The following is a 10,350-nucleotide window of genomic DNA, read 5'->3' as shown; positions in this document are numbered from 1 at the left end:
ACTCTCACTCTCTCTCTCTCTCTCTTTCTTGTCCATGTGTTGGGCTCTCTCTCTTTCTCTAGCTAGAGAGAAAGATAGAGCTCTCTCTCTCCTTTCCTCTCTCTCTCTCTCATGCTTGATGAGAGAGAGAGAGAGCGGTACTGTGTGTGTTTGAAATTTATAAGATGGAAAACATGAAAACCTTTATGCAGCCTCCTAAACAAAAGTCATCACAACATATTTTCAAACTAACTTTGCACTAACATATATAGAGTAAGTGATATTTCCCATGTCAATAAATATAACATGCGTAGAGACTTAAGATTTATACGCTCAAAAGCGTAGTCTACGACATGCCCTGCTGCGGTATCGAACCACCCATGGCCCACGATGTAAAACACATCTACCAATCACTGGAGGAAGAGATCCTAACACAAAAACACGTAGGAACCAAGCACCGAGACTAAGATTTTGAGCAAACATAGCATTAATTGGACGGGTTCTGTCTAACTCTGCAATGGTGACACGTGCTCTGAATCCTCCCTGAATAGCAACTTGAATGTAGCACAGCAAGCTCGGATCATATGAAGCATGATATACCCACCATTCAGAATTCTGGGTAATATTGTGATCTATAGCCAAACAAAAAGCTATTAGTATAGACAGATTTTTTGATACACAAAAGCTATTACTTTACTATATTATATAATAATATCAACATCAACATTGTTACCTTGCTACATCCAAGTCCTCGAGTAGATGAATCACCTGCATGGTTGTGATTGGACCCCTCCATAATGGTGGATCTAATACATAATCGTTGACTGTGAGATTTAAATTCTTTAAAGTATCGAAATGTCACAAACACACATATACAATATTTTACCTCGGACGTGTTGAGGTCGTCTCCCTAGTGTGTAAGTCACAGAGGCGTTAGGATCCATCTTCATTCATACATATACATATATACATAAAGGATTAGAAATTCATCAAAAAGCACATAAAGCATAAATCTCTCAGCACTAATAAATCTTAGTCAATTGTTTCAACGAATATACCTTGATTGAGGCTACACCATGTTTCATAAGAAGATACTAAGCTTGTAAATGACAAAGAAATAGTTGCGAGAGTCACCGTGCTTTTTTATTGGATGATGAAACATATCCAGCCACGTTAAACCCCATGGCAAGGGGGTGGCAGGGGGCAGGTCAATTGCAACACCTCTTTGTAGACAATGTTAGAAGTGTATGTTCTTTGATCTCCATGTCTACTAATGCTTGTTAAGTGACTATCACCAACCACAACCTTGATGGAAGAAGAGGATCTCACGCGAGACATTGCCACATATAGTTGACCATGGGTGAAAACAGGTGTTGGGAGATACAATCCAAGAACTCCCAATGTTTGGCCTTGCGCCTTGTTGATTGTCATCCCAAAAGCACAACGTAGGGGAAATTGGCAGCGTCTCAAATCAAAAGGGAGACCTTCTCTAGATCCCATGAGAAAATCAATCCTTGGAATGAACATTGCATTTCCTGCATGTGACCCTGTAATGATTTCTGCTTCAATCACTTTGCTCTGGAATTGCTTGCAAATGAAGCGTGTCCCATTACAAAGACCACTTCTTGGATCCAAATTGCGAAGCAGCATAACTGGAGCATTCTGTTTCAATCGTAAAACATGCGGTGGAAAGCCTCCCCCAAGATCTAAACTATTTACAAACTCACTTGTGAATAAAATGCTATCACAATTTGATTCACACACTAAGTCCGCACTGACATATTCCTTATAAGTACCAGGAAATTGCTGCAAGCCCAAATTGTTTATAGTATCCACCTCCTTGTTCCGTGGAGCCAAAATTGCTCTATCCTTGAAAAAGGATGCATGGAAAGTCTGTGTTTCAAGGTCTCTATATATGCAAGCAACCAATGCTTGCAAATTATTTTGTGGTAGCATCATGCAAGCCGGCAGGGCCACATTATCAAGTATGTCCCCATCACAAACATCGCCATTACCAATATCAAGTGTCCATCGCACAAACTCTCTTTCAATAACATTACTTAAACAATTGACCACTCGCATATTCTGCGTTAGATGCATGATTTCTGTACGTTGCCAAATGTATGAGTGGCACAAAGATGCATTAACAATGTCTTCTCTTCCCCCTTTTCGCACAACAAGTAATATCTGTCTGAAATCACCACCAAGGAGGAGAACCTTTCCACCAAACAACATGTCATTTTTCATGACATCTCTTAGTGTCTTATCAAGAGCCTCAAAAGCGTGTCTATGAGCCATGGGGGCTTCATCCCATATGATCAATGAACTCATTCGCAACATCTCAGCAAGGTGGCTGTTTACTTTAATGTTACATGTGGACTCAGAAGTTATATCAATAGGGATCTTGAATCTAGAGTGTGCAGTCTTTCCGTTGTCGAGAAGCTGTGCTGCAATCCCGGACGATGCACATGCCAAAGCAACTTTGGACTCTCCGCGTATCCGAGAGACCAAAGCATTGTAGAGATAAGTCTTTCCCGTTCCACCTGGCCCATCCAAGAAAAAAACAGTCCCTCTGCTCATGCAAGCTGCTTGTAAAACCCGATTGTAAGCTTCCCTTTGCCCAAAATTGAAAGATGATTCCATTCGAGCAGACAATACTCTTTGTTCCTCTCTGTTATACATGAACTCTTCAGCAAGCACTCCATGCTCACTCATAATTTGCAAGGTGTGATCCACCTGGGGCATTCCAGAATAATCCGAGAGCCTCTTTCCATAGTGTTGAAGCATTGTCTCTAAGTTTGACAAAGCTTGGTTTTGTGCCATGTGTTCACAGATATTCGCATCATTTGTGCTAACCCTCATATGATATACATGGTCCTAAGAAAGATCCTTACAGAAACGATTCCACAATGCACCAGGACGTATTGGTTCACAAAAAACCAAAATGATTACAAACAGCAGGCGCAATTGTTGCCCTGTTTGCTGAAAAGAAGCTTCTTCCAAACAAAGAAACCATTCATCATCAACTTGCAGTAATCCTCGTGCATTACATGTTTCTTTAAATGTGTCATATACTCGTCCATTGAAGGTTCTAATATCCTCAAAAGACTTACATCCTTTGCACATGTTGAGTAACATACGCAAATAGTACAAATCTCCAGCATTGGGAACAATGTGGTACATTCTTCCAATCATGTCACCAATCTGTCTTTGAGTCCATGTTCTACTTGCTGGCCTCCAAACCCACTTTGTTGGGAAGTCTATGTACAACAAATCGTTGGCCTCTGGATATTGTTGATTTGCAACAAACCACTCAGTGAGCGTTGTCTTTTTGCTGACATCTCCCTCCACCACACTCTTTACAGTCGCTCTGTCACTAAAAATGACTTGATTTTGATGAGGCAAGTGAACTTGGAGCCGTTGTATGTCAGGTTTCTCTTGATGCATGTGGAACCCAAGTATACGCTAGATAGCCTCAGATGTTGATACATATCGACCACTAAGATAGTTTGTAACTTCATTTAGAAGCCCTTCACTATCTTGTAGAACAACAGTGGCCCTGTCATGTCCCTTATACACATACTTGTAGAGATATTTCACAGCGGATATAGTGGATCAAACCTCCACATTGATATGTGCATTGTACCTTATTGACAAAAATGGATTATATGGAACAATCCATTTATTACTCATTTGCACTTTATTACGAACAGTGTAATTTCCATCATCCCTCCTCATGTACGTTGGGTATCCATCCCTAGCCACAGTAGTCGATGCACTGAAGCTTCGAGGATATTTAAACCTGCACTTCCCATCTTTCATACATGGAGCATTCTTATTCAAGTTTCCACACGGGCCATGCACATTACACCAACTGATAACATCATACAGCTGTGGAAACATTACTTTATCAGGAAGCTCCGCACAAACAATCTCATCATAATGCAATGTCTCTGTTGGCTTATGCTCAGATGCAAGTATCAATAGAATGTGACCATGAGGAAGGCCTCTCTTTTGGAACTCAATCACAGAAATGTGTCCAATGACCTTACCAAAAATAGCACTCTTAATCAGCAAGCCCATCAAATCCTTGAAATTATGGTAGAAAACACGGGCAGTAAGATCAGGACGATCATTGGATATTTGTCTAGGCATTAATGCATCCTGTATCTCCTTCCATCCAGGATTGCATGTGAATGTAATGAAGAGATCGGGTTTTCCTCTCTTGCGTACAATTGCCATGGCATACTGGTACAGCTGGTGCATATAGTGAGGGCCACCAACATACGAAGAAGGCAATACAACCCTTCTTCCAACGTTAGCACCAGTTAATAGTTCTCTATCATCCCTTTTTCCATCTCTTGCTCCAACTATATCTGTCAAGCCTTGATACACCTCACTGTGAAGTTCACTTTGATGATTACGAACCCACAAAAGCCTCAACTCCTCCATACAACTATATGCATCAACAATATATTGTTGCAGTAGCCTACCACCACGTAAAAGACATTGTGTCGTGTCATCTCTAATTTGCAATCTATACTTGTAGAAATCCATTGTAGAAATATACTTTGTAGTTCCATTTACTCGCTCTCTGCTTACGTCTGCTCTATTCACTTGGGGTATGTAAGGATTCCAACCTTCTTCACCATTTGGAAATAGCAACACATATAATAGAGGCATGTATGACCTATGGCAATTTGAGTTTCGTTTTAGACCACCACCCAAAAGATTCAACACAATATCATGATGGCCAATGTTGCTCTCTTCACCCTGACCAGGCATGATTGTAGCAGCTTCCACACTTGTTGGAGCAACATATTGCCAGCCATTTGTACGCTTCTCAGTAATGACCATCCTAATCTCCGGAATATTGGAAGTTTGGACCATTGTAGAAAACCCCCTAAAAGCTTGAACATACGGATTTACTTGAACATCTCCATTATTGGCTTCCAAATTGTCTTCCACTTCAATCCCTACATAACTTTGCAAGAGAATTGACTCGTTATCTACATCCAATGCAATCCTTCCCTGAGGAAATTCATTGCATCGATTCACGTTTATCAAATGTTGGCAATCTTCCCAGCGAGGCACATCAATCTCACCCAGAGAACGTCGAACTCTATCTCGTGCTGCTGCACGTCGCGTAGCTCGAGAGGCTTGACATATCCTACTACGTCTTGCATGTCCAGGAGACAACACCTTTGGACCAATAGCCATCTGTCCAAAAAAGAACTCTTATAAGTACTCACAGGTTAGTATCTAGAGAATTAAGAAGAGAGTATGGAGAAGAAAGGATTTCCCAACTATGTCTATCTTTCTTTGAGAGAGTCAGTGAGAGGATGCTTGCCAACCCACATGGTAAATGTCTATATACTTCTATATCTGTCTCTCTATATCTCATCTAACTACTACTAAGGATATAGTTGTGGGAGCGATCCCCTCCGATTAGCCCACCGAAGATTGTCGGTTAAGTTTCAGCCGGCAGTTTTCCGATGCGGTTAAAATGCGCCAGTCTGCACGTCAACCGGATTCTCGCCCGACTGAGGTCCCCTGACCCTTGAGGAGTCGCCACGTTATCCCATTATTGACCATTGGAAACCTTTGCTCAAGACGGATTCAAAGGTGCATCCAAATCAGCCCCGAAAGTGCTTCATTATGAAGAGTTACCATGGTGACAGGTCCCCATTTGAGTTGGTAGAGTTGCATTGAGGCTTGTGTTGTTGTGTACATTTCGTTTATGCAATCAAAAGCAAATACCACATAGGAAATGGTGTGCATGTGATTACATTAGGAGAGGCACTCTCGCTTTGCATATGCCAAAAATAGCCCAGAGCTTCTTGACCCTACCCAAATTGGGCATATCTGGCAATCAATGCATTCAAAGAGACGGCATCCTATATAAGAAGCTCTCACCCACTTTTTGTGCTGTATGAAGTGCTTCACATTTGTCATACCTAGAAAGAAGTCAGACATTGCACACACCTAGAATACTTTGTGTGTGTGTGTATGGGTGTGTGTGTGAGTGTATGTGTGCGTGTGTGTGTGTGTGAGAGAGAGAGAGGGAGAGAGGGAGAGAGAGATTCACTGCTACATGACTTGAGAGAGAGAGAGAGAGAGAGTTTCACTGCAACATAACTTGAGAGAAAGAGAGAAAGAGAGAGAGAGAGGGTGAGGGGGGGGCAGGGAACGGGAGGTGTGACCCAAAAGACACAATGGCAACAAAAATACTACAATTATGGAGATCCTCTGAGAATGTAGTATCCAAAAAAGACAACCAAGAGTCGTGAGCAAAATAAGCCTCCCCCAAAATAAGAAGACTACATACATAAGCCTCCCCCAAAATGTAGTGAATATTCCCAAAGCCACCAAAATATAGATCCGCTAAGTCTATAATGAGAAAGAAGTGAGTATTACTATCGATTACATAATTCACATCTTGCAAGGGTTGCCCTGCTTTGCACTGGATGGAACATCTCCAACGGCATTAATCCCCTTCTTGGTCCAATGGGTCGTTACCAATGCATGGATCTTGTTTGAGATAGATCTAACTTTGGAGACACCTGTAGTATGTTGTACTGCTACGGCAGTCAATTTGTTGCTAGTACTTCGTAATTCAGGCACAATGCTTTTGAAATCAATGCTATCCTTGTCAAGAACGGACCTCTCCAAGAGACTCATGATTTTTACCTGTTTGCTTTCTATGCGAGAAAGTTGTCCTTGCATTGAGCTCTGCTGCTGCAAAATACCATTAATCTGTATCTGCATCCGCTCCTCTAGATGATGAAGATAAACCCCTTTCTCATATTGTGATTGGCTCAGCCAGTGAATGCTCTCTCTATAGGAAACCTATGATGCCTCCGCTCTCTCACATGAGGCTTGAATTTTGGAGCATACTGTGTGGATGATACCTAGTCCATCTACAATTTTCTTCTTTGCATGTCCATCGCCACCTCGGGCAACGCGCTTGGCATTTCGTAAATTGTTGCTTGGGTCTCTCTCTCGGGTAGAAAATATCACCTCCGAATAATCTCCTCCAGAGGTAAGCACGTGCTCCATCTCTGTAATGCAGAATAAGATATATATTTAGCACCGTGTTATACATGTTTTTCTCTCTATCTATTTCTATCTCTATTTTTCCCCTATCCACCTCTCTATACCTCCCTCTCTATGGCGCAAGGTGGCCATAGAGAGAGCAATAGCCAAAGCCTGTATGTAGGATGTCGTCTCTTGGAATGCACTGATTGTGGGATATGCCTAACTTGATTAGGGCCAAGAGAGCGGCTGCCCATCCCCCTCTCTCTCTGTCTCTCTCTCTCTCTCTTCTCTCTCTCTCTCTCTCTCTCTCTCTCTCTCTCTCTCTCTCTCTCATGTGTAGGCATATCCCACAATGAGTGCACTCCAAGAGACGACATCCCATAGATTAAGCTCATTGAAAGCACCTTTTGTGCTTTATGAAGTGCATGGCAGTTGGCATACATGTCGACCAAGGCAATGCTAGAATTCAAGGGCATAATTTCTCCTTTTCCCGAACACTGACTCACAGTCTCAATCTCACGTGGAGAGGACAGGTATCAAATGAAACATCTTGAAATGTTATATTAAACGTCTTCAAAGGGCCAAGGTCTATGAGACCTATTTTTTGTAACTGTTGGTCCACTTTGGAAAACCAAGCACCAAATGGAGGGGATTCCCTCCTAAACTTTTAGCGTTTCAAAAAGTGTAGCTCACACCACCAAGAGGTCTTGCAGGGTGATATCCGTTGCCATATCTCAAACCCTCAACTGTTAAGAGTGCCATATTGTTCTAAGAGTGTCACCTAGTGTCCGGCGGTACAGAGTGCGCTCAAGATGTTGTCAGCGCTTATCTCAAACCCTCAACAGTTAAGAGTATCACCTAGTGTCTGGTGGTAGCTGTTCCCATCTGCGAGTGAGGTACACTTTAATTTATTTTTCTTGTTGTGCAGTGCTTAGCCCTACTCACATAGGGCTCTGATCCAATTTAAAACTCAAACGATAATAAGCTGAAACACATTTTCCCTGAACACTGACTCACAGACTTAATCTCACGTGGAGAGGAGGGAGATGGAGATGAAATGAAATGTTATATTAAACGTCTTCAAAGGGCCAAGGTCTATGAGAGCCCGCAGAGATGGCGATGACGCTGCTGCAGTAGCCGAGAGGAGGATGTTGATCGCACGTGCGCTACTGCAGTAGTCGGCTCAGATGGCGATGAGCCCACAAAAATGACGATGGCGATGAGAAGCGATGACAACCCGCGTACGCTGCTACAGTAGCCCGGAGGAGGATGGACTGCGCTGCTGTAGTAGCCGAGAGGACGAAGGAAGGCTGCAATGGCGAACCTGCGTGAGAGTCGGGTGGCCAACACTGCGCCATGCTGAGAGATGTGAGGGGCGGGTGCGGGGGTATGAGGTTCTGTGGTCACCGCTGCATGCCGAACACCCTCGGGCATTGATGATGGTAACTCACAGTCTCAATCTCACGTGGAGAGGAGGGAGATGAAATGAAATGTTATATTGGCCACTTCAAGCTGGACATTTCCTGCAATCAGTGCATTCCGTCAGCCGCTACCGTAAGAGAGAATATACGTATGTCTGCATGCGATAAAGGAGGATAGTGGAAACACTAATACATGTGGCAAGGCATTCTCGATCACGGTGTGGGCCGTGATGGGGGACTTCGTGGGCATCCACAAATACTGGCTGCAATCAGTGGTTCAAAGCTTATTGGCCACTTCAAGCTCACAGACTCAATCTCACGTGGAGAGGAGGGAGATGAAATGAAATGTTATATTAAATGTCTTCAAAGGGCCAAGGTCTATGAGAGCCCGCGAGATGACAATGACGCTGCTGCAGTAGCTGGGAGGAGGATGTTGAGCCCGCCTGTGCTACTGCAGTAGCAGGCTCAGATGTCGTGCGCTGCTGTAGTAGCTAGGAGGATGAAGGAAGGCTGCAATGGTGAGCCTGCGTCAGAGTCGGGTGGCCAACACTGTGCCATGCTAAGAGCTGTGAGGGGAGGGTGCGGGGGCATGAGGTTTTGTGGTCACCGCTGCATGCTGAACACCCTCGGGCATTGATGACGGTAACTCACAGTCTCAATCTCACGTGGAGAGGAGGGAGATGAAATGAAATGTTATATTCACCACTTCAAGCTGGACATTTACCGCAATCAGTCCATTCTGTCGGAGGCTACCGTAATAGAGAATATACGTATGTCTGCATGCGATAAAGGAGGATAGTGTCAACACTAATACATGTGGCAAGGCATTCTCGATCACGGTGTGGGCCGTGATGGGGGACTTCGTGGGCATCCACAAATACTGGCTACAATCAGTGGTTCAAAGCTTATTGGCCACTTCAAGCTGGACATTTCCCGCAATCAGAGCATTCCAAGAGATGACATCCCAGGTCGGAATCTCCTCGTGCACTTTTTGTGCTTTATGAAGTGCATGGCATTTGGCATACATGTCGACCAAGGTAGTACCAAGCATGACGTTTTATTTCAACGACCCCAATTTTACAATATTATCATGTTTTTTTGTGCCCATATCAGCATGTTGTGTGATGCCACATACCTTCAAGGTTCATGCATTTGGAGACATGCCCTCTCTTTGCATTTGTTAAAAACAACCTAGAGCATTGTGACCGTGACCCTTGCCCTCAAGATGCAAGCGTATGTGATTGCATCTGAAGCGACACCCTCCCTTCGCATCAGCCAAAAACAACCCAAAGCTTCTTCGCATCTATGAGTTCAACTCTTGTTGATCCTTGAGGTCTCATGGGGTTGAGCTTGCAACTTTAAAACCTGTCTTCTTCTTCTCCTACTTCTCTCTATAGTTCTACAACATCTGTGACGTAGCACTCATACATGTACCCATCATTGTCTGCGCGAGAGTAGCACCCAACATCGAGATGGAGTTCTGTCAGATGTTTTGAAGAGAAGTAGGAGGAAAACCTCTTTGGGTTACTGAAGGGTCATTCAGTCGGCGGCTACCGCAACAGAGAATATACGTATGTCTGCATGCGATAAAGGGGATAGTGGCAACACTATTACATGTGGCAAGGCATTCAAGATCACGGTGTGGGCCATGATGGGGGACTTCGTGGGCATCCACAAATACTGGCTGCAATCAATGGTTCAAAGCTCCCATCCAGTGGATGGCCAACTCCACAAATTAGGCTGTGTGGAAAAGGCCACCATGACCTCCACAGCAACACCCTACCCCTTCATAGCCGAGAAGCTTCTAGAAATGGACCAGCTCCATCATCGCTACTCCTACACCATCCTTAATACCACCCTCCCACGCTTCTCTAATGGACGACTATGTCAGCACCTTCACGCTCTTTCCCAT

General features: G+C 43.8%; 3 protein-coding genes across 3 annotated transcripts; all 3 read right to left on the bottom strand.

Annotated features, from left to right (window-relative positions):
* Positions 1-1,152: 1,152 nt before the first annotated feature.
* Positions 1,153-2,802, bottom strand: LOC147452420 (uncharacterized). Its single transcript, XM_086519251.1, has one exon. The coding sequence runs from the start codon at positions 2,800-2,802 to the stop codon at positions 1,153-1,155; it is 1,650 nt and encodes a 549-aa protein (XP_086375377.1).
* A 792-nt stretch (positions 2,803-3,594) lies between these two features.
* Positions 3,595-5,199, bottom strand: LOC147452419 (uncharacterized). Its single transcript, XM_086519250.1, has one exon. It carries the CDS (start codon positions 5,197-5,199, stop codon positions 3,595-3,597), a length of 1,605 nt encoding a protein of 534 aa, XP_086375376.1.
* Positions 5,200-8,112: 2,913 nt separating this feature from the next.
* On the bottom strand, positions 8,113-8,451 carry LOC147452418 (uncharacterized). The gene has a single exon (XM_086518939.1). It carries the CDS (start codon positions 8,449-8,451, stop codon positions 8,113-8,115), a length of 339 nt encoding a protein of 112 aa, XP_086375065.1.
* Between the last annotated feature and the right edge of the window lie 1,899 nt (positions 8,452-10,350).

Source organism: Adiantum capillus-veneris, chromosome 8, assembly GCF_014529385.1.
Source record: "Adiantum capillus-veneris isolate H3 chromosome 8, ASM1452938v2, whole genome shotgun sequence".
Lineage (NCBI taxonomy): Eukaryota > Viridiplantae > Streptophyta > Polypodiopsida > Polypodiales > Pteridaceae > Adiantum > Adiantum capillus-veneris.
The sequence above is the reverse complement of the archived record's forward strand: the minus strand, read 5'-3'. Positions and strand labels throughout refer to the sequence as shown.

What these genes read in the sequence shown, in the direction of transcription:
- LOC147452420 (XM_086519251.1), bottom strand. Translation starts at nt 2,802, where the DNA reads ATGGCACAAAACCAAGCTTTGTCAAACTTAGAGACAATGCTTCAACAC.
- LOC147452419 (XM_086519250.1), bottom strand. Translation starts at nt 5,199, where the DNA reads ATGGCTATTGGTCCAAAGGTGTTGTCTCCTGGACATGCAAGACGTAGT.
- LOC147452418 (XM_086518939.1), bottom strand. Translation starts at nt 8,451, where the DNA reads ATGCCCGAGGGTGTTCGGCATGCAGCGGTGACCACAGAACCTCATACC.